The 22,287-nt window shown below is 41.8% G+C and overlaps 3 protein-coding genes and 1 long non-coding RNA gene across 11 annotated transcripts; 2 read left to right on the forward strand and 2 right to left on the reverse strand.

The window, feature by feature from the left end:
- Positions 1-1,044: 1,044 nt before the first annotated feature.
- On the reverse strand, positions 1,045-6,576 carry mindy4 (MINDY lysine 48 deubiquitinase 4). Of its 6 annotated transcripts, XR_009717836.1 has the most exons (20): positions 6,281-6,576; positions 5,913-6,032; positions 5,627-5,826; positions 5,295-5,556; positions 5,031-5,230; positions 4,909-4,961; positions 4,626-4,735; positions 4,429-4,545; positions 3,931-4,022; positions 3,701-3,802; positions 3,532-3,595; positions 3,299-3,364; positions 3,063-3,130; positions 2,911-2,974; positions 2,631-2,792; positions 2,107-2,287; positions 1,936-2,008; positions 1,673-1,729; positions 1,258-1,347; positions 1,066-1,170 (listed from the first exon to the last, which is right to left on the reverse strand). XR_009717836.1 is itself a non-coding variant. In XM_061296927.1 (19 exons), the coding sequence occupies exons 1-18, from the start codon at positions 6,338-6,340 to the stop codon at positions 1,681-1,683; spliced, it is 2,043 nt and encodes a 680-aa protein (XP_061152911.1). In that variant the 5' UTR covers positions 6,341-6,576; the 3' UTR covers positions 1,045-1,347; positions 1,673-1,680. The 6 variants fall into 6 exon arrangements, 4 of the variants coding, with proteins under 4 accessions (XP_061152911.1, XP_061152913.1, XP_061152910.1 ...); XM_061296927.1 differs by having other exon boundaries at positions 1,045-1,347; XR_009717835.1 differs by having other exon boundaries at positions 1,065-1,170; positions 1,258-1,729.
- Positions 5,967-15,383, forward strand: LOC133166764 (uncharacterized). The gene is made up of 4 exons (XR_009717849.1): positions 5,967-6,049; positions 7,132-7,158; positions 12,912-13,619; positions 15,290-15,383. It is a non-coding gene; the product is annotated as an uncharacterized LOC133166764 (long non-coding RNA).
- Positions 8,267-13,559, reverse strand: nexn (nexilin (F actin binding protein)). The gene is made up of 12 exons (XM_061296920.1): positions 13,281-13,559; positions 13,002-13,199; positions 12,085-12,169; positions 11,869-12,017; positions 10,466-10,666; positions 10,218-10,388; positions 9,908-10,099; positions 9,614-9,805; positions 9,346-9,540; positions 9,034-9,255; positions 8,753-8,941; positions 8,267-8,644 (listed from the first exon to the last, which is right to left on the reverse strand). The coding sequence occupies exons 1-12, from the start codon at positions 13,557-13,559 to the stop codon at positions 8,267-8,269; spliced, it is 2,451 nt and encodes an 816-aa protein (XP_061152904.1).
- Positions 15,384-16,457: 1,074 nt separating the features above from the next.
- On the forward strand, positions 16,458-21,968 carry tab3 (TGF-beta activated kinase 1 (MAP3K7) binding protein 3). Of its 3 annotated transcripts, XM_061296943.1 has the most exons (8): positions 16,716-16,804; positions 16,878-16,974; positions 17,227-17,411; positions 18,525-19,755; positions 19,901-20,061; positions 20,170-20,263; positions 20,899-20,982; positions 21,101-21,968. In XM_061296943.1, exons 3-8 carry the CDS (start codon positions 17,310-17,312, stop codon positions 21,241-21,243), a joined length of 1,815 nt encoding a protein of 604 aa, XP_061152927.1. In that variant the 5' UTR covers positions 16,716-16,804; positions 16,878-16,974; positions 17,227-17,309; the 3' UTR covers positions 21,244-21,968. The 3 variants fall into 3 exon arrangements, with proteins under 3 accessions (XP_061152925.1, XP_061152927.1, XP_061152926.1); XM_061296941.1 differs by lacking the exons at positions 16,716-16,804; positions 16,878-16,974 and adding an exon at positions 16,458-16,655; XM_061296942.1 differs by having other exon boundaries at positions 16,719-16,974.
- Positions 21,969-22,287: the final 319 nt, after the last annotated feature.

Consider the following 22,287-nt stretch of genomic DNA (forward strand, 5'->3'; position numbering starts at 1 on the left):
TGTAAAGTCATTATCCCATCTTCATTGATATACAGCATTTTCTCAATAACTCATAGCACAAAAAATGTCAGTGACTCACCAATAACATACTATCACTCAACATTACTATCAGTTTGAAATAAGATGTCTTATTTTTTCATGAAAATAGATGAGAAGCAGCTTTTGTCATTTCAAATGCACTAGTGAAGTACTGAGAAGAAAAAAAAACATGCATGCATGCATGCATGTGCCAGCTGTGCCACTGCCTTTGATCCCAAGAGCTGGAGGTGTTGGTACAAGTTCTTCACACCACCCCCTGAATACCCCACCATGATACACGCAGTCCGCATCTGTGCATAGTCAATTAATTCTCTCTTCTTTCTTTGGAAAATATTTCCCCCAAATATTGAAAATTACTTCACAATGCCACTTAAGAGCACTTGTGCAGTCTAATGAGAGCCAGTAGAAGAGTTCTATTAAATATATAGCAATTTTGTTATTTGATTTTGTCAATGATTCTTCCTTATCAATAATTGTGACTGGGAAAATATATTTAAAATACGTGTCTTAAAATGATTAAGAACCCTAATTGAATCTTTTTTTTTGTCACTAAACCTGCCACAACGTCCGAGGAAAAGAAAAATCACTAAACAGGTACAACGCATCAAAAAGATAGTCAAAAACAATAATCACCAGAGGGAGACAGAACGTCAAGAATCAAGAAAAAAAATATAGACAATCTGCACGATGCTCTGCATTACAGTAAATATAGTCATACATTTCTGACGTATTCTATTTTCTCTGGTCGTGTCAATCAAGAATGAGCATTATTAAAAGGAAGAATATCTTTTCATAGCACATTAGCTTGTGTAGGTGTCTGGTAGGTGTGCGTTGCAATGGTTTTAAACAGTGACTCATCTACTGTATAATATATTATATTTAGCTATAACTGTATGCGAAACAATCTCATTGAAGATTAATTCCCGATTGCATTTGGATATTGTATTTTTAATGTATTATTTTGGGAGATAGCGCAAGGATGGAAATGCATAAGCACCGTTATGTGATTAAATCATTTTATTACAGTATACATTCCAGATGAGTGAAATAAAAATAAAGATAAGTCAGAACATCATCATTGTAGAATACTTCACTTTTGTTCTCTGTCCTTGATTCAACACATATGGTCAGCTGTACATTAAGACAAAATGAAAAATATTGAACATTAAGACGTGATTTTTTTTCCCCAACTAGTCTAAGAAGTAGAATGCATCTCACCTCGATTAAAAAATATAAACAACTATCTTGGCGTGATGACGAGCTAAAGGCCTCTGTGGTAAATCAATTATTTAAAAGCTGCAGCCGAACCTAATAAAAATAGAACAAAGTAAAATTTGTATTTGTTTTTTCAATATACTATGCTTTTTTAATAAATATAAAAAATGTGATTATGAATACGCATTTGTATCCAGAATGTTAATAATGCTCAAAATAAATTTGTTTTTTAAGGAGTCTTATGGTCAACAACATCAAGTATTTGAGCTATGCAGTCATATGATGAATCATAACCATCAGCATTCCGCATTGAGTGAGGGAAAAGGTATAGGCATCAACGTGTCAAACTTAGAATGTATGCTGAGAAAACATAGATAAGGAATGTCTTAATCATCTTAGAAAAGTATTATAAAATCACCCAGGGATTCATAGAATTGGCTCTGTGTCATTCCAACTCACAAATGCATCTTTCCACCTGAAAACGACAAAATATGCAAATTAGATTCTGCCTATAGTTCCGCAATCTACTATTTTGGACCTTTCAATGATTCCACCGCCACTAAACTGAAGCAAAGACAATCATTGCTACAATAGTCTATTTGATTAACTATGGATCTTCATTCATTATAGCAATTTTATCTCACTAATTTTAAAAACTGCTTTAAAAGCAAACAGGCTCACCTTGTTCGAATGCAGAGTTCCAGGGGAGGAATTAAATCAGCATCTTGACAGCTCAAATCTGATTTGCCGACAGCTAAAAAAAAAATTAAAATGTTATGATTTCTTTTTTTTTTTTTTACTAAAACATACATTTTAATTACACCAAGAATTGGAAAAAAAAAGTTGACTCACAGACAGTGAGGCGGATCTCTTCCTGCTGATTGGCCAAGCCGTCATAATAGTACAGGTCGAACTCTACACTTTTGTCCTGATTTGTCAACAGCTCCTCCTGCAGGCCAAACAGCACACTGAAGTGGCTTTCACTGCACACTACCCAAATGGGGAAAAGGGGGTTCTTCAGAAAGTCTCCAACCTAAAAGAAATTAAACAGATTGTTAAAAAGATGAGTAGTTCAAAAGGGCTGCCCTTAGGCAACCTTTTAAGGGAACATTACAGCAATCACAGTCTTGATTACAATTATCTCAAAATGCATTTTGGCATCATTCTCTGCTTGATTGCGGTGAGGCAATAATAACAGGAACACATTCACATTTTTCTTTGAAGACAATTATGATAGGCTTTGAATTTTATATCTGAAACTCAAAAAAGAGAAAGTGGTGGCATTTATGATTTTCAAATGGCTTCTTTTTTTATTATTATTATAATGTTAAGTACTTGTGTTTGTAAATGTGAATAATGGAATAAATGTGGCTCACCTTAAAGATGTTATAATGTTCAAACAGGGACAGAAGGCCAATATTACAGTGAGATTTAATGCCCTTGAGCAGCGTAGAGTTGCCGTTGCCCGAGTCCAGCTCCACATTGCCGTCAAAGACGTTTGAAACTGCTCGTCCCACCAGCAGAAGGTTGACAAGCTCCTGGTTGGCACAAATACAAAAGGTAATGCGGTAAACAAAGTATTACAGTACCATGTTGGAAAAAATACCGAAGTATATGCAACTTTGTTTGAAAAAAAAAAAGTTATTGTTTGCATACTTGAGTGCAGTAGCCATGAGCACCAATGAGTGCGGTGGTGGCCACGTCCATATCTTCTTTCAGTCTGACAAAAGATATTTTTTATTTAAAAAAACAACAACAGTGATTTGTCTACTTTGTTTTATTGAAAATTGTCTTTTTATGTTCCATACTTATCAATAGATCGAGACAGGACGGCAGATATGGTCAGCAGTAGACATCCCAGCTCCCCTGTCTCAAACTGGATCAATGATACAGAGCAGTAAAGGTACATTAGCATACAATATTTGAAGTTGAGCCTGCCCATAAAGTTAATGTTTTTCTTATTTGCCTGTTCCTAAAATGAACGGCCATATTTGATGGTAATAATGTCTATTTTTATTAAGCGACAACACAGGAGCTCACCTACCTGGTCAATGTTTTGCTCCAGTAGTGATTGCAGATTTTTAATGCTGTCCACTGTGAAACAGTTGATCTAAAACAACCAAGAAAGAAACAAACAAAATTCTAGTCAAAATGTGTACATTACTACTCAATTGATGAGCAAAACATCTGCGATAATTATTTCGAGCTTTGCATTTTGTTTAACTTCAAAAGTTCCACAATTTGTACTTAATGAGATGTTCAAAAGCATGTTTATACCTTTTCAAGCACTCCTTCAGATTTGTAATGTCCGCTTGGAGTGAAAAGCATTCTTCCAGAGTTTCTGTTTTGAAACAAAAGAGAATGTAAATTTATTGAACACGTACCATCATTTGCAATACTGGAAAGAAGGCACAGGCTGCAATTAAAGAGGATTCATAACTCTTACATTGCTACTGTGGCTTGTTTCTCGTCGCCGGCCCGCCACAGGACTTCAGCCACAGCTAAAACCAGACATTTTCTTCTGGTTGCATTTGTTGGCCTTAAACGCCTGAGAACAAAAGTTGTGTATGGAGGTCAAGTGGCTACAAAGTAAAGAAGCACCGAAAAGCTTGATTTAGACATAATATGATGTGTAATAGTGAATAATGCAACATATGGAAGGAAAGTACAACATACTGAAGTCTTGTGTAACTACTGTCTATGTTTTCAAAGAGAAGTTTCTTTAAAACGAAAGCTTGGATGGAAGCTAGAACCCCACAAGGACCACCCTAGGAAATAAACACACAACATATTAAGAGCACAGAAAAAATATATTTTTGTGACAGTTAAAGTACTACATAGGTGTCAAACTGAAGGCCCGGGGGCCAGATACAGCCCGTCACATCATTTTATGTGGCCCACGAAGACAAATTTTGCACTTTGTGTCATTACTAAAATTACAAATTGTCTTCACTTTTAAAAAAAATAGAGCTATTGTTTGCAGTTTTTGTTGCCATATGTCTTTTTAAAATATTTGACCTGATTTTAAAACTAGTTATTCATCAGTTTGTTTTGTAGCCTATACTGTATATAGAAGACGTTGACAATCATAATGGCCCTCCGAGGGGAGTTATGGCTACGATGCGGCCTGCGAGAAAAACAAGTTTGACACCCCTGAAGTAATGTTATGGCCACCTTTTTCTGCACCACTCCATATCTCAAGTCATGCGTGTCGGAGAACCCGAAGCCCTGATTTCGCCATTCGACGGTGAAACATTTGAGACTTGAGCCAAGTAGAATCGATTTCAATTCCTGGGCACAGCAAAAGCAAAAATAAATATATCTTTGGTCTTTATTTGATCCCCCCCCCCCCCATGGGGTAAATCAACAACAACCGAGGCGGTGTGTTGGTCCATTGGACAGATTGTGTGGCTGCTCGCTGCAGTTGCCGAGTTCTTGATGGATATTTTGGGGAATTCTGGCAACTCATCGTCAATGTCATCTGAACAAAATAAATCAAACGCATCATCAGCTATGGCAGCTCAAAAGATGTCTCAAGAAGATTCATTCATCCATTCAAATTTCAATGTAGTGGAGAAAATAAATCACAAAGCCGTTCACCATTCATCTGTGAGGCATGTGCTGCCCCCTAAAAAGATTAAAACAAAAACTTACCTAACACCAACTCAGACAAATCTCTCACATTTGGCTGCGTCTTGGACTTCACTCTACAAGAGAAGACACAGAATCATCAGCACAACAATAGTTTGATGTGCAGTTAGATAAAAGGGCTTTACATTTTTTTGTCATATCTGCCTTCTCCCTCTTCCTCCAAGCTCTTCACTCCCTCTGTAGCATCACTTTGGGATTTTTTCAAGACATTTTGTTGGTAACTTTTCCCTGACAGTCTATCCCAAGACTGTCTGGGTTCCTCTTCTTTCCTGAACGGCAGCTGAGGGGTGACAACCTTTCGACTCTGCCGTTGTTTGGTTGACTCCTGAAATACGACAGTGAGAGATGACTCAAGGTGTCTTTCTTAGAAGCGCCAATCAGGTTCGTACCTGAAGGGTGCTGGATATCGGTCCCGCCAAGATACCGCGTCGAACCCGACTGGGTCGGCTCCTTTGACTGACTTCATTGACGGGAGAATTGTTTACAGTTTCAGTAAGGCGATCGTGATCATGTAGAGACGTCATCCTACACTGGCGGGTTTCATCTACTGAGGCATTCAACCACGTCCTAGTTTCACTGTGGTTCATAATTCCCTGTCTATCAAGTGACAGTACCACCCGTGGAGGCGAGGATGCTTCCTTGTCATGTGACCTGTGAGAGACATTCCGTTTAGTTTTTAGGAAAACAATATAACTTAGTCATAAACTTATTTATTGACTACCTTAATTTGATGTGATCACCAGAAACAAAAGACGCTGAACTGTGATCTGAGTTGCTTCCGTTCTTTTGAGACAGAGTTTTTGCAGGAAGAAGACAGAGTGAGCTGTCGTTGCCTTCACAGGCCATCGGGTCATCTTTGTGACCTTCAATGTGATGCTTGACAATGATTTCCAGTAAAGTCCTCAAAGGTGAACTCTGAGCCTGTAGTAACGTTAATGTCATTAGAAGGTAAATATAGCACATAAATGTGTAATATGTGCTGTGTGGAAATGTTTGAAGATCTTGACCTTATTTGCTTTGTACAGATCCTCAATGTGCAGAACTTGTCTCAAGTGGGATCTGTTGTTGATGCTGGACTGTGTGCGTGGACGCTCTTCATCCATGCACGCGATCGTCTTCTTGAGTCCCTGCACGTTGATTACAGGTGAGCATCAAGATATTATCCGATGGTGTTTGCCTTTGTTAACTGGAAATTTCAGAAAATGTTTGACATTTGTAGCATGCATGCGTAGGATGATCAAGCGACACGAAATTTTTGAAGCCTTCCATTTTTGGGTGCGCGATCAAAGCTTGCAGTCTGCTCTCGAGATGGAAAAGGGGAAAGGCGAGCACAGACTAGAATGTTTTTCTCCCCTCAACTCGTCATTCAACGTACCTTTCTGCTCAGATATTCCCGCACGAGGGACGCGGACACCTCCTCCACACAAATGACCATCGCTGTGGAGAAAACTGAGCCAACTTTGCAACGATCTAGCACACAAGAAGCGGCCGACTTGCTTAGCGTTCACTGCCAGTGTGATCTGCTAAATCACGCACACGCACACACGAGTGAACGTATTTTACTAGAATAGAGAAAACATCCACGAAATAACTCCTTAAAACCAAAATAAAAAACATACCGTATATAAACAGTATTTGGATAAGTCGCGAGTGGGCGGGGTCTTGTGATGACGTAGGCTAACGTGTTACGTTTCAGTACGTGCGCGTCCTTGTTGGCTCTGCTCCGCTTTGTTTTTCCAAAATTTGGAAAATTAAAAATGTTCAAATATTATATATGAGTGTGAGTATAAGAATTACTTTATAATGTAATGTATTCCAATACTAAAATAAATACTGTTTTGCTTTTAAGCGAGAGCAATCCTGCTCCGTCCGGCTAAAGCGCGCCCACGTACGTTACTATGGTGATGATACAAACAAGGCAGCAGACATATCTTGTAAATAAAAATCAATGTGGTCACATTGATACACCTGCAAAAAAAAAGAAGATATTAAGAAAGTACCAATACGTGCTTTATTAACACCCACCTATACTTAATACATTTTTACTTCTTTTTTTAATCTTAGGAGAAAAAGATGATTTTACTCTAGAGGTTTACTTAGCTCCAAAGCCACACAGAATGCTCAACATAAAAGGAACATTAAATGTGTTACTGTAGATTGTTGTACTTTTTGTGGGCATTTTGAAAAATCTCATTCACAACCAATGACGCTGTATTTTTATTTCAGGTGTGGATCCCCAGCGCTTGTCTAAAGGTAAAATGCACACACCAAGTCTGCAGGCCTTGTCCATGTAATAAAGGACACCAAGTGCAGCTATTATTCATCATTTTATTAAAACATTTTCTCCTAAAATGTATGACAAATAAGAACACAAGCCTATGGTTTCTTTGTCACACCATGAAATAGTTAACTACCGTCCAGCACAACTGAATATCAAATGTAACAAGAGCAATACAAGTAAAAATAACTTAAAAGAACAAAAGGGCATTTCAGAGGATGATTACGTAATCAAACAATTTTAATTAAAATGATGATGCTCAGTTTTTGTTTTTTTTACAATATGATAGAGCCGTTGTCAAGAGACTCACTACTGTATCATGTTATTTGAGGCGTTTGACCTTTTTTTCACCTTTTATATGATTATATGTTACCTTTGGCACAATGGTGGTCTAATTGGATTGCAGATGGTACGTGGAAAAATATTGTCATATTTACGTGATGCACCAAAATCAAGTTGCAGGGACAGCTGCTCTGTGTAAATGGTTGTGTTTTTTTGTTTGTTTGTCTGTTGTTGTTTTTTGGCAGGGGCAGTATGGGAATAGCTCTTCACTTTACATTTTAACATGGCTAAAAGCTTGAAAAATTCATTTATTATGATGTATTCAATTTAAGTGTTAAATTAAATTAAAGAAAATGATACCATGTCAGTGTCACTTCAGGTGAGCATCACAACAACAATTGCTGGTATGTTGAAAAACAAAACGTTACATCATTTGAGATTATTGCAGAAGATTCATGTCAAATTGCAAACCTGTATGCGACTAAACAAAAATCTCGTTATTGTTTTGGCACAGGTCACGCCCTTCATTATTAAGTTCAACTTTACAACCAATTGACAAGTAAACATTCTGGCTTTATGTATTTCTGTGTATGCCTCCCTTAGGAATGCCGAGCATACATCCACTTGCATCCCTCTTGAGGGACAAATGAAATTGACAACAGGGAAATTTCCCAGCAGTCGGAAGAACCTCAGTAGTCATAAGCTGTAAAACAGAAACAGAGGCGCTGTTACCTGTGGCTCATTTACCGAAGAAGAGGAGCATGCAGTCTGCTTAGATGTTTCATGCAGGCATGCTGTCGGTCACACCAGGGTGCTCTTACTTTCTATCGTGAGGATGCAGGTGCTCGCCGCCGTGCCTCGGCTGTTCACCGCCTTGCACATATACTCGCCCTCGTCTTCGGGGAAGGTCTCAGGCAGGTAGAGGCAGTACGTCTCCCCTCTCTCGATGTACTGATAGTCTTCGCAGTCTTGGAGCATCTCGCCTTCAAACCACCAGGTCACCTCCGGCTTTGGCTCTCCGGTGATCTTGACGGTGAAGCGGACGGGCTCCGAGTCCACCACAGACTGGTTTTTGAGAGGTTTCTTGAACCACGGGGCGCCCGACCTGGCTTGATCTTCGTCGTCCTCGTAGGAACCGTTGACGATGCTTGCCTCGTCTTCGACGTCGTCGTCCTTTTTCTACAAGTGGATGAAAAACATAGGTGTCAAATTCAAGGCCCGGGGGCCAGATACCCAGGGCCCACCACATGGTTTTATGTGGCCCGCGAAGACTTCTTGCAAAGGTACCTTTTGGAGGGCAGCGTCGATCTCCTGTTGTTCAAACTGCATTCTCTGTAGCTTCTGTTCCTCTATCCTTTTTTTCTCCTCATCTTCTCTAGCTTTGGCCATTTGTTCAAACCTGGCTCGCATGTCCACCTTCTGTTTGAATGGAGACTCCTCACCTCTCGCCGAAGTCATTTGGCTTTCGTCATCTTCCTAAAAACAACAAATGGGACAATTGTCTCCATCAATACAAGGTTTTGGTGACCTCACACAACCATAAAAAGCTAAGGTATTTCAGATCATACCTCTTGGAAGCGTTCAGCTTCTCTCTCTTTAATTTCATCATCGACAGCCTTCCTCCGAGCTCTTTCCATGTCAATCTTTTTCTGAATCTCCTCTTCAGTCAACTGCTTGATCTTCTCAAACTTGGACTTGAGGTTCTTGGCTTGGATGGAGCCCGTCCTCTTGAGTTTGGTCAACTCTTCGTACTCATTATTTACAATGTTGGAGCTTTCATTCACTTCTTCCTGTGAAAAAGAGAAAGGATGTCTTGTTTGGACAAAAGTATTGGGACGGGGGCAAAAATATGTATATTTCCAACTCTGATAGCATCTAACCTCGCCCATCTCTTGCCGTAGCTGTTCAAACTCCTGCTTCTCCTTCTCCAGTTTCTGTTTGCGCTCATCTGCCTTGCGTCTCCTTTCGGCTTCCTCCTTCTCCTTCAGCAGCTCCTCAAAGTTCATCTCCAGTTTCCCTGGGTGTAGCGCCTCCTGCGATTCCGTCCTCAATAAATCACCCTCGTCATCCAGAACCTACACACATTCATAAAATAGAGAGAGTGAGACGGATTCAAAACAGTCCAAGTCTTTGGTCGTGAGGACTTACCATGCTTTTTCGTGCCTCGGCAAAGAGCCTCTTCTCCTCTTCCAATCTCTTCTTGGCCTCCTCCTCTGCCTTCTTCTGCTCTTCCTCTCTTCTCTGGCGCTCCAGCTCCTCAAAACTGGCGCAGATCTTTCCAGGTTCGCTGCCCTCCAGGTTCAGTAAGGCCATCAGAGCCTCGTCGTTTTCGTCGACCAGCTGTGTGACAACGCAAGTCTTTAGTCCACAACTGATGGACAAAAGTATTGGGACATACTTTTTAATTGATTACTGTACAGTACTCTATCAATCAATATTTACCATGCTCTTTCTGGCTTCAGCAAAAGCTCTTCTTTCCTCCTCCATTCGTCTCTTGGCTTCTTCCTCTGCCTTCTTGCGCTCCTCCTCGACTCGTTGCTTCTCAAGTTCTTCAAAGCTCAATCTCAGTTTTCCGGGTCGGAAGTCTTCCTTGTCGTCCGGGGATGTTGCTTGAGTGCCTTCCTCATCTTCATCCTGGAAAGACGCAAGGTTACTAACAGGGTTACTAACTGGTCACAACACCCACTTACGAGATCTTGAAACAATCACTCAGGCTAAAAGAACGGAAGTGGATTCATTTGGAAACATTTACCAATCCCAGTCGGGCCTCCTCAAAAGCTTTCTTCTCTTGTTGGAGGCGACGTTTGGCTTCCTCCTCAGCTTGCTTTTTTCTCTGCTCCTGCCTTTCCTTTTCCAGTTCCTCAAACGTCATTTTCAACTTTCCTGGAGTCACCTGCACCTTCTCCGCGATCTCCTCTTCATCCTATCAGAAAAAAAAAGCAGGGTTCAATGTTAGCTGTAAAAATAAAGCTTGCATATGAATTTTTTTTACTTTCCGACCTCAGGGACAATGGAGCGTCGTTTGGCCTCCCTGAAAGAGCGTCTGTTGTCATCGTAGCGTCTCTTCTTCTCTTCCTCCGCTGACTTCTTCAACTCCTCTTCTCGATTCTTCTCCATATCCTCAAAGTTCACTTTGATTCTGCCTGGAGCTCGTGATGGCTTGGTGGGAACCACACGAACCAAGATGCTGTCATCTCCTTCCTGTAATTCCACATTTTTCTGTCAGCAACGTTGGAGGAAATTCAAATCTCAAAATGTGCATGCCTGAATTTTCACCAGGTCTCTTTCCTCCAAGACACCTGATTCAAATGATCATCCCTATCAGGCTTCTTCAAAGCTCATTGATGAGCTGATCATTTGAATCAGTTGTAGGAAGGAGACATAAAGTAATCATGAGTTCGAGCCTTTGCACTTTGTCACAGCTGTCACATCACAAGACTTCTACTCATATCATCATTTAGACCATAGATATCAAACATAACATCATTTTATGTGGGCCGCGAAGACAACTCGTGGATCGACTTCATGTGTCAATACTAAAATTGCAAATTGTCTTCACTTTTAAAAACTACAAATATTCCTGGCAATTTATATTACTTATTACTATTTCTATAATTATAACATTTCTATTGATCTTTTTCAACTATTTGAACAGTGTTTACTCGTCACTGATTTCAAAGCTACTAAGTTATTCATTAGTTTCTTGTGTAGCTTATATTGTATATAATATCAGGCGTTGACAGTCATAATGGAAGGAAACAATGCGTCCCGCAACAAAATGAGTTTGACACCCCTGGTTTAGACCTATTGAATAATTTAAATTATTTAAACCTACTTTTCTCTATGAATATTGGTCAAGTCAGTTGCAAGGCTAAGAATGTCAGTCTGTGGCCGTTTGGGTTTGTGTCAGTATGAACGTCTGTTACAGATAACACAGTCTAATTTTGGCGGCACATTGAGGAGGTCTACGCTCACCAGGAGGTGTGGGAAACAGTTGCCAGTCATATGCTGTCTACACCTGGCAGCTTGTTTCTCAATGACCAGGTCAACTCTAAGCAGGACAAACACGAGACAATAATAGGGCACGCTAAAAGTGGATAGACAAAACAGTCCATGTGAAGAGCAATCTCAAGCCTTTCCTTTAACGTCCTAAAAATTATTTTGGGTGCCTTTTGAAAAAGAAAAAAAAATGAAGAAACAAACTATGTAGGTGAGAATGAGAGGAAAAATAGGATAGCTATGCTCAATGGCTTGTAATCACCTGTCTGGCACCATTACATAACGTCTGCAGACTTTCTGAAGGTATAAATACCCACCAATATTTAATTTGCTTTTACTGAAAATCCATTTGCTTTTTATTGTAGCTGAGTCATGTTTTTAATTTGAATCTTATTTGTACTTACCTCAGCTGCCTTCTTGGCCAATTCTCTTTTGATTTTGTCTTTTTCCAAATTGTCTTGAGTTTCCCTCCTTCTCCTCTCACCTTCCATCTTTTTCCTCTCCCCCTCTTGCCTCTGCTTCTCCATTTCGGCAAACTTCCCCTTCACACTACCTGAGGATTCAACAACACAAACTCATATCTTTCACCTTCCATTTCTTTTGGTAGTTGAGTGGCTCACCTGTGATTTTGGGGACGTAGGATTTCTCCACTTTTGCCGGCTTCACCTCATCCTCCTCATCGCTGGAAGCCAGAAGTTCTTTTATCTATAAAGTGTCAGTTGGAGAAGGAGTGAGTGTTTACACTTTAGACGGGATCATCTCCTCGATCGCTTGGGAGCCACGATGCTCTGCAAGAACAGAGGCCTAATCCCTGATAATAAGTGGGTCATGTGACCTACAGGTTGGATTTTGATTGGGCCGTTGCACGGAGAGCAGATGAGCATACTATGTGTGTGCAGTGAGGCCAGTTAGTAAAGGGCAGGGGACATGGACTTTAGTTCTGCTCGAGTATCACTAATAATCCCAGTGTATTAATGTTTCTATTTCACCATTGTACTTCTCGGGCACAGTTTGTCTCAACTGGACGTCCTAATCTTTGGGATTTTAATTTTGAGTCTAGAAAATTCTTATTCATCATCATATGCACATTTATTATGCCGGAAATTATCCATGCATTTGCTAGTCCGGCTCTAGCTAAGGGAATGTGAATGAGGATGAGCGCTATAGAAAATGGATGCCTGGATTTTTTTTTTTTTAACAATTGTGATATGGATTGTATGCAAGATCTGAGCAATTCATCATGCATTTTGTGTTAAAAAATGATACCATAATGGGTGTCCCACAAGGCACAATACACTTCCCCTTTTTCTAGTTTGTTACATAATATTCAGACCGACATGAGAAAACAGCAAGTGTACGGTCACTGTTAGGACACCCTGTGCCATTATTGTCATCAAACTAAAACTGAAACACAATGTCAAGAGAAAGCATGTGTTATATGTTGCAGGGTCTCACGGAGAGCGGTTGGTGGGCCGTGCCTCATCCATCACACCATGCGGGGCACACTCGCAGGTTAGTGGGCTTAATCGGCTTTGACCTGCTGCTTCTTGCGGTTCCACTCCCTCTCCTTGATGTACTGCTCCTTCCTCTTCTGCTGCTCATTTCTGTTCCTCTGCCTGCTGCGCTCTTCTCTGGCCTTCTGCATTGCTTCAAACTTTCCCGTCACGTCATTCTTGTCTTTGTTCGTGTTGGGCACATAGCTTCTGGCTACGGGTTTTCTGGTTTGGAGCAGTCTCTGTCATTTAACAGTGAAAAGATGAGAAGCTAGTAAGTGATTGGTTAATGTAAACGGTGATAACTTCTCCAGCCGCCTCACCTCTTTTTTGAGCATAACATCAGAAATATTCTTCTCTTCCGTTGCGTCACATGGCGCTTCCTCCTCAACAACCTTTGTGGTTTTCTTTCTTCTATTCTTATCGACACTAGTTTTCTCCTTCCCCTTGTGTTCCACGCCGTTCACGTGTGTCTCACCAGACTTTTTCTTCTGTGCGTCAGGTGCCTCCTTTGTCTTCTCATCTGCATTGCTCACATGTTCCTTTTTACTTGGGACATCTTCTGTTTTGACCCCTGCTTCAACCTGCGCCACCTCAGCCATGTTTAAATTAAAGTGGCAAGTTGGTTTTAATTGGAGCTGCATAACAAAAGGACAAAAATGGTAAGGACTTCAAAATATAAGGTATTTCATTTTGTCTATAATAGTATTTGTGTTCCAGGTTTTAGCATGAAGCAGTTTTTTATGACTTCACCACCATTTTAGCAAATGCACTATTCCGCTGTATGTTGGGGAAGACTTCAATAGTACCGTGGTGCTGGCTGCTATTTATAGCACATTTTAGGAGTTGGGGGGGGGGGGGGGGGGGACATGTGATCATGGCTATTTCTGATGAGAGATAGGCAGTTGCAGAGTTCATAATGGCCTCCACGTCGGCCCACAGGCCTTTGACAAAATGGACAGACAAAGGCCCAAACAACACCATGATCGAGGACAGTCAATCAGCCAACGCTAAAATGTGACTGTAAAGTTAGGGCCTAAAATTTTAAAGCACTATTGTATATATTTCAAGCTGTTGGACAGATTTATAAATACAAATATTTTAAAAAGAATTATAATCACTGATTGGATAGGGTCATTCATATGGCTACCAATATTGTGAGGCTTATGGAATCCATTCGTGAGCTATCAATATTACTCATTGCCCTATACAAATATTTTGATTTTGTATAAGATCCACTTGTGTGCCCTCAAACATGTATCATTTTGAATTGAGAAAATAACTTATTGTAGCAGAACAACCCCACAAAAGCTGTAATACAACACAAATACAACTACAAGCTAAAATGTTTTCTACTGAGACTTGATTATGAATAATTGGCCTTTTAATTCAAATTTACACAACTTCTGAATTTTATTCCTCTCAGTAATAACACAAAAGTAGCTGAATAACATATTTACCGTAATTGCTCAAATAAATGTCCCACATGTAGCTTGCAACACACCTGGAATAAGATAAAATAAGGAAATTACCTCTAGTGGGTGGTTTTCTTTTCAAGAAGAAAATTAAATAAATAATCCCCAGAACACGCTCGTGTGGAGCCAAAGGCGTCCAGTCTGGTGGTGCAAAGAGGAATGGTGGTCGCTGTTGGTGACGTGCGCTTTCCATAAAAAAGTTGGTGACTTTCTCGTGGACACGCATTCCACGCTCGGTCCCGCTTCAGCTGTTGCGCGCGCGTGCACGCGGAAGACGCTTGTCCGGATGGTCTGCGCTCGCAGCTGCAAAAATACGTCGAGCCTAAAATACAAAACAGACGAACATGCGTCCTTACATTATATGTTGTTCATATTAATAATTACAATTTTTGGTCCACGGTTAAGAAGTTAAAATTAACATAGGAAATGAATGTATTCCTGACGTCACTAACACCACGCATCATTATCTTTAGCCACATAGACTTGATTACGTTTTTTATAGGATTCCATATATGCTTAAGAAGCAGTGACATCCTTTCCAAGTGACCCCAGTAATTTATGCAAATATACCCAAAGTCCACATAAACCGATATTTGAGGAATACTGGAATATTGCCTTAATTGCCCCAAAATATTATTACTAATTCACGTCATTGTGGCTTGTTGTGTTTTGAATACATCATTGAAAATATGACCCTCAATCACCACTATCTCCCATTTGGCCTGCTCCAGCCAGGATTCCTCACTAATCAGTTGAGAGGAACACCAGCATGCCTGCCCTAATGGTGACAGAAGCAATATTGACCCCAAAATCATCAGTCAATCTCTAATGGATGTTTTTTTTTCTTAATATTGGAGGAAGCTGGAGGCCCCAAAGAAAACCAGTGACAACATACAACCACTGCTGTAACGTCATAGCCCAGATTTGAACCATGAACCTCAGTGAGCTAAACATTCCTATTGGTTCATTCATTGCATTCATTAAAATGTTGTGGTCTGGGGGAACCCCAGCAGGTCAAAGCTCCAGCTAATGTGTACTTAGGGAAATCACAAAAGTGCAACAGTGAGAAGATGAATTATATCCTTTAATGCATTATATAATAGTGTTATTTAAATGCAATGCACTGACTGACAGGCAGAAGGGTTTTCTCTTGAGGTTTTCCCTGGTGTATATGAAAGTTCACGCTTGGCTCTGTCTTCCACTGTTTGGAGTCGTGTGGGGCATTAGGGAGGCTGCGGCTTTAAATAGCAGCACAGCTGTGGAAACTGATCAACACTGGAAGGACAGTTAAACTGAGTCAGACTGGGATCTTCCTCTCAGCTGCTGGAGGACAATACCAACAGCATTTTTTGGGGGGTGCAGCCAATTTATAGGAATATAGGTTCTTATAGGGATGGACACACCAGACGTGTTAATAAACATTGGGGCATGTTACAGTAAGAATGAGGAATCAAAAACTATAAAATGCAAATTAAGAATTGGTAATCACCAAGTAATAACAATATCCACCTTTTTAATGCTAATTGCATGTATTCAGTATGTTACATGTTTGTAAATGTATAAAAAAATATGTTTGTTTTATCTGAACAGATTACACAATAGTATTTTCTGGTTATAGTGTTTTTCAACCACAAGAAACATTTTGGAACTGTTCTTGATTTGAGTTGGCAAACCAGCAGAGATAAGAAGCAATGGATTTTTTGGAATATAAATATTTCTGTGGGAGGTAAAACAAAAAGTATTTATCCGGCTCAGCTCAACTTAAGCAGAACAGTTCAGCCGCTCAACAGGTATCGCCAAAACTCGCAGAAAACTCTTATTACCAAGCACAATCACACACAATAACTTGGGATGCTTGAGAATTGAATGTTACGACATGAAACTTGCTTCACTTGTAATTTGCACATCTTTGACTTGCTCCCATCATTTGCAATTTATCACTTTGAACAAGCAACGACTGTGCTTGGCAAATGTCACGCATGCGTACATTTGACAGCGAGCATTTTGAACAACTTCCTGGTCCGGGAAAATCAGTTATCGCGAGAGGATAGTGTCCTCGCGTGCAATGCAATCTAGTGGCACGGGCCTAGTGGAATGTGAAACTACAAGTTGTATTGCATCCTCTAATTTTTGACAACACCAGAGGCACTCTTTTCAAGACACCACAACTGCCCTCGAAACTCATGCCATGTTTTGACATATGAGAGAACCTCTCTAAAAATGGTAAGTTTCACGATGTAGTCACTAGCTAGCGCTGGCTACTATTAGCATGTAGCTTAGCCAGTTTATCAACAAGCTGATCGTTTGACAGCTGAGCAACACACCGAGCGAGTGGTAGCATTCGGGGCGTTAGCACGAAACCAAGACAAGAAGTGGGCAAAACTCATTCGCCATGCTTTGACTGCTGAGGAAAAACGATGCATTTCACGTTTTCGCTTGTTGCAGGAAGATGATGACATGCGTGGGGATTTTGGATCGCACTTTTATTTGTGTCGATCACTAGCTAGTTAGCAAGCCGTGGCATGTGTCTTGGTGCAACAGAGTAAGTGAAACGATAAACAAGCTGATTTTAGGTACAATTTATTACAAGTGTGTGATCATGCGACGAGATAAAGCACTCTTTTTTTGAGAGTGAAATAATTTAAGACCTGCTTTTTGGCTTTCGAAGTTGTCTGATCTGCACAGTCTCAGCTGACTCACTGACTCTGGCCCAACATTTGACAGGCATTTCGTTTTAATATGATGTCTGCGCTCACTCCCAGTGACAGCGTTTGTCTTTTGTTCCCCTTTTTAGCCTCCTTAGGGGATGAGAGGATATTGGCCATTTGAGTGTCTGCGGCTGTGGGATCCGTGGCTTGGCGGGTGTTTTGGTTGAGGATGGCGCAGGGGGGCTCTCAGCTTGATTATCACATCCTGCAGGACCTCAAGCAGCGCTTCCCCGAGATCCCAGAAGGAGTGGTGTCGCAATGCCTTCTGCAGGTACATGCCTACACCCTGCACAAGTGAACCAGTCATGTATCCCTGACCATTTTTCTTGATTTAAGTTTTGGCGCCACGTCAATTTCTCCCTCAACATTGATCATTCTAATTTGTCATCTTTCCATAATTTTGAACGGCATGACCTCATTGAACACTTCATTAGTTTCACCTGCACAATTTCAAGCTAATTTTGGTGGGGGGACTATTTTTCTCCCATGTGCATTTCAAGTAACACAGATCAGATACGGTGTGTTTACACTGGCAAAAGACAAAAACACCGTGCATGTGCAGAAACACAAATTGCATGGAAATAAATCCACAAGTGTAAACACCGGGGAATGACAACTATGCCTGCATTATGTTCCTGTCTCGGCAGGCTTGGCACGTTTTGACTGCATGGATCCCTTGCGTGTTTTACGTTGTGATCAAGGACCGACTCGTTTTTCATGCTCCATCAAGGCTTTGTGCAAATAAAACAATGAAGCAAAGCAGCTTTGAAGCATGTTAAGTCACACCTTTATACTAAGTTGCCTTTGTAAAGATGGCAATGCCATTTTTTTTACTGACACAATCAGAGAAAGACTTTCATTCCGTATATTATCATTTGCATGAACAGCTGTGTAGAACGCCATTGCATCACACTAAGGGGTGTTTTTAAAATAAAAGGTTTACACTTCTGAGTTTGCTTTATCGCAACGATACAAGACCTCATTAGATTTTGCAGCCGTACCTAAGTTAGTGGCCAGTGAGTGTGCCACATGGGAATAATAGGTGGCATTGCTGGGAATAATAGGTGGCATTACAAGGATGATGTTTTATTGTTAATAGGAGGCAGTTAATGAGTTATTACTCATTTGTTATTTTACAGGAGTATCTGCACTCTCTTGAGAAAATACATGGGTGGAGTTACGATTGGAATTAGTATCAACTATTGGCCATGCAATAAATATTCCAATACCTATGAGTTGCACATCACCCTCTAATATTAGTTTGGTGATGCATTTGTTGGGTTATTACAATAATTGGAGGAAAATGTTTCATAAGTACCCCGCTATAGTCAACATTGGTGCAGATTCTAACACGTTGTGGTTGAAATTGTGCTGTCTGTTTTAGAACAACAATAACATTGATCTCTGCTGCCACCTGCTGGCCCAGGAGAGTAATCGATACCTCTACGGAGAGTTCCATCAAAGTCCGGAGGAGGGGCGCCTGGGTCGAAATCACATGCTCCACATAAGCTTGGGCTACCCGGGCTCAGAAGCAAGCAAAACAAATGGCGGAGCGGGGCGCTCTATTGTCCACAGCACGAGTGACAGTCACATTGACCCCCAGAGACCCAGTTATCCTGAGCCGATGTCGGCACCTGCCACGATGGCCCCTTCCCCGAGTTACAATCCTTTTTTCATCAACGACCACAGCCGTTCAGCCAGCACTCCCACTCCTCCACCGACAATTCAGGGTATGTCTCCCACCTTCTCCCCGGTCTCACGGTATACTATGAACCCTATCACAGTCACGCTTTCGCAAAGTATACCCAATGCCCCGCAGGCTTTGCAGATAACCCCTGGGCACTATGCTAATAGCAGCAATACCACCCTTTATATTCGACCCTCACCCTCCCAGAGCCCGCAGCCGTCGCCGTGGTCCTCCTCGGGCACGTCTGTTTATCACCAGTCTCCGTATAGCACCCCCACTTATAGCTCGCCTTACGGCTCCCCCCAGCATCAGCCCCAAGCCCAGCCGACATCCCAGCACCAGCAATATGTCTTCCACCCCATTACCTCACCAACTCTTCCCAGCATGCCCTACCATCACCAGCCACAACCTCAGCCGCAGACTCCCGTTTACAGACCCTATCACCCGAAAAGCTCCCTTAAGAACCAGATTGAGATTACTCTGGAGGGCCCACGGCCTCGCAGCAACTCCCCCGTGCACACACCCCACCCCCAGGGCGCACTTTATATGGCCACCAGTCCATCACCCGGCTCCCCTTCGAGGGGCGTGTCAATGACCGTACCTGCGGCGGCATCATCTTTCCACCCCGGGATATACCTGCCGCATCATGGCCCCGTAAGGCCCCGTCCAAGCTCCTCACCTCAGCCGGGCCAGTCGGCCTACACCTTCAAAATCAAAGTCTCCCCCGGGGGACAGGCCCAGCGACCACCCGGCTCGCCTCCCGTGGCGGAGGCGGAATCTTTGCTCAACATCGTGGACCTCGGGGCCAGCAGCGCCGCCCCGCCGCCCATCCTCCCCATCTCGGCTCTACCAGCGAACATAGCTTGTCAATTGCAACAAATGCCGCGACGTTCGAGCTCGGGCTCAGATGACTATGCCTACACTCAAGGTATGGGACTTGCAGGTATTATTTAGCTCAGCTGTATAAAAGAAGAGGCAATAAAACTTGATGATTGCGTCGGATGGTTTAGCGCATTTTTTTTGTCTGTCCCTCTCCTTTATTACCGCCTTCTCATCAAATTGTTTACCTCCAGCTCTCTTGCTCCACCAACGAGCCAGGATGGAACGCCTTCTGAAGGAGCTACTGCTCGAGAGGCAAAAACTAGAGCAGCTTAAGTCGGACGTCAACAACATGGAATACGACGCTCTACAAAGACGCTTCAGACGAGTCAGCTCGACCAGCTTTATCCCCAGAGTGAGTGCTTGCCAAACTTTTGTCAAGGAGCTTCCGTGATATGGAGACGGAATGTTTCAGTCTAATTTATTTCTATTTGTGCTCCTGTCTTTGCATTATCTACCGCAGCCTGAGGAGATGACTCGATTGCGAAGTCTTAACAGACAGCTTCAGATTGATATCGACTGCACCCTGAAGGAGACAGATTTGCTGCAGTCCAGAGGTACGCGCACACGTGCACAGCCAGACAAAACAATCCGTGCAAAAGTCCCCATAGGCCTGAACAACAACAACAACACTGAGTAATTTGAAAGCGTTGACGTTTAAACAGCCGGGCCCTGAAGCGTACAATTGTGTGATGGACGAAGCTTCATCCTCAGACAGTTGCGTACTAAAGTGTTTCGATGATCGGAATTATTCTGGTGATTGCTTACTGGATCAGTGACCGGCGTGTGGCTGCTGTGCGTCGCCACTCCCTCCGTACTCTCCTAACCCCAGGATGTAGAAATAACAGCTGTTTTGTGTGAGGAACAGCCCACCTAAATATGATTAATTACTTTCCTTCATTTATTTTATTTCAACATCATTTATTCATATTACTTCCCCTTCTGTCCTTCACGACCTTCACGGATATGTTAGAGAGCGAAATATTATGCTGCTAACTTGAGGCAAGATACACGTCTTCAAAAAAGAAAACCTGTAACGGCCCCTGAGGTAAAAGCTTCCCTGTACCTGATCTCAATAGATGTCCCTATTTAAAATACCCAAGACTTGTGTCAACATGTCACATGACTTGTGATGTTTGTGGATGATAAAGAATGCATACAAACTTTCCTTGGAAATCTTCTTGCGCCACAGGGAAGTTCGATCCACAAGCGATGAACAACTTCTATGACAACATTCAGCCTGGCCCAGTGGTGCCACCCAAACCAGAAAAGAAAGGTGAGCAAGGTCCAGTGCATTCAATATCTATATAATATTTACATTTGAAAATAGACACACACACACACACATATGCTGTAACGCAGCACTTGATTGATGTGTCTCTACATGTCCACAGGGGACCACTGCCCCAAACCAGTGCCGGGGCCACAGAGGGACGAGGACTTTGAAGGTGCCCAGTGGAGCTGCGACAGCTGCACGTTCCTCAACCACCCTGCTCTCAACCGCTGTGAACAGTGCGAGATGCCACGTTACACCTGAACTTAAGGCCGTGCTCCGTCCGCATCACATCCCCTGCCAGTCCTTTGGTCCACCCCTCTAGAATCTGCAGGGTTTTAAGTTTTTTTTTTTTTGTGCCTGGCCAGAGGATCCCACCTCAATCATAAAATATTTAAGACCCTTTTACCTGCTGAGGAAGAGCCATCATACCTCCCCACTCACTCGTCCTGCTTTTATCTGCTACTCCTGTGCACTTTGATTTTAAAAACTGTTTTTCAGGGGAGATGGCGATTCCGATGGCTAATAAAAAAAAAAAAAAAAAGGACGTACAAACTCAGACTGCGGCAGTGGCTGTTCTGAAAGGTCAAAGCAAATGAGGAGTGACATGAGGTTGCGGTTTACCTGCAAACATTCCACACGGAAAGAGGGACTGCCCTGTTTACACAACCGGATCCATTCCCAAACTCAGAATGCTCTTAAATCCAGGAATCGTCTCGATTTCTCTCTCGATGACAATGGAATAACGGAAGCAATGTTAGAAAAGGTCTGACTCATGCAAATGTAGACTTTACACTGTATTTAGCTCTGTGTTAGAGCTGGGGGAAAAAAAAAAAAGAACACTAAAGTACATGCATTCAAGTATATTCCCGGTACTTTTATGCATATTATGTCGCCTTGTATACGTGGTAAAGAAAAGATGTCGATTTCCTGTGCAAATGCCTCAACTTGCTGTACTTAATAAAAGGAGCGGATGCTATGTGACTTGACCTGGGAACACAACAAGAAACTTACTTAAACCAAGCTATGTTTATGTTGCACAAGCTCAAGTCATAAATGTCACAGCGGACAAAAATGTTTTATTTTTTAAATGACTGTCATCTGCTTCGCACCGGAAAATAATGATGACATATCCAGCACTGACAATAGGTTGCTTTCCATGTGGATCAACAAGAATATAATAAATGGACAATAGGAATAAAGCGGACATTTGTATCATGTTGTGTATATGGGAAATTAACCTTGTACGATTGAAATCAGACCCAAAAAAAAAATCAACGTATTTTCTTTTTTTTAATCTGCAGTCCC

The sequence above is a fragment of the Syngnathus typhle genome, linkage group LG14, assembly GCF_033458585.1.
Source record: "Syngnathus typhle isolate RoL2023-S1 ecotype Sweden linkage group LG14, RoL_Styp_1.0, whole genome shotgun sequence".
Lineage (NCBI taxonomy): Eukaryota > Metazoa > Chordata > Actinopteri > Syngnathiformes > Syngnathidae > Syngnathus > Syngnathus typhle.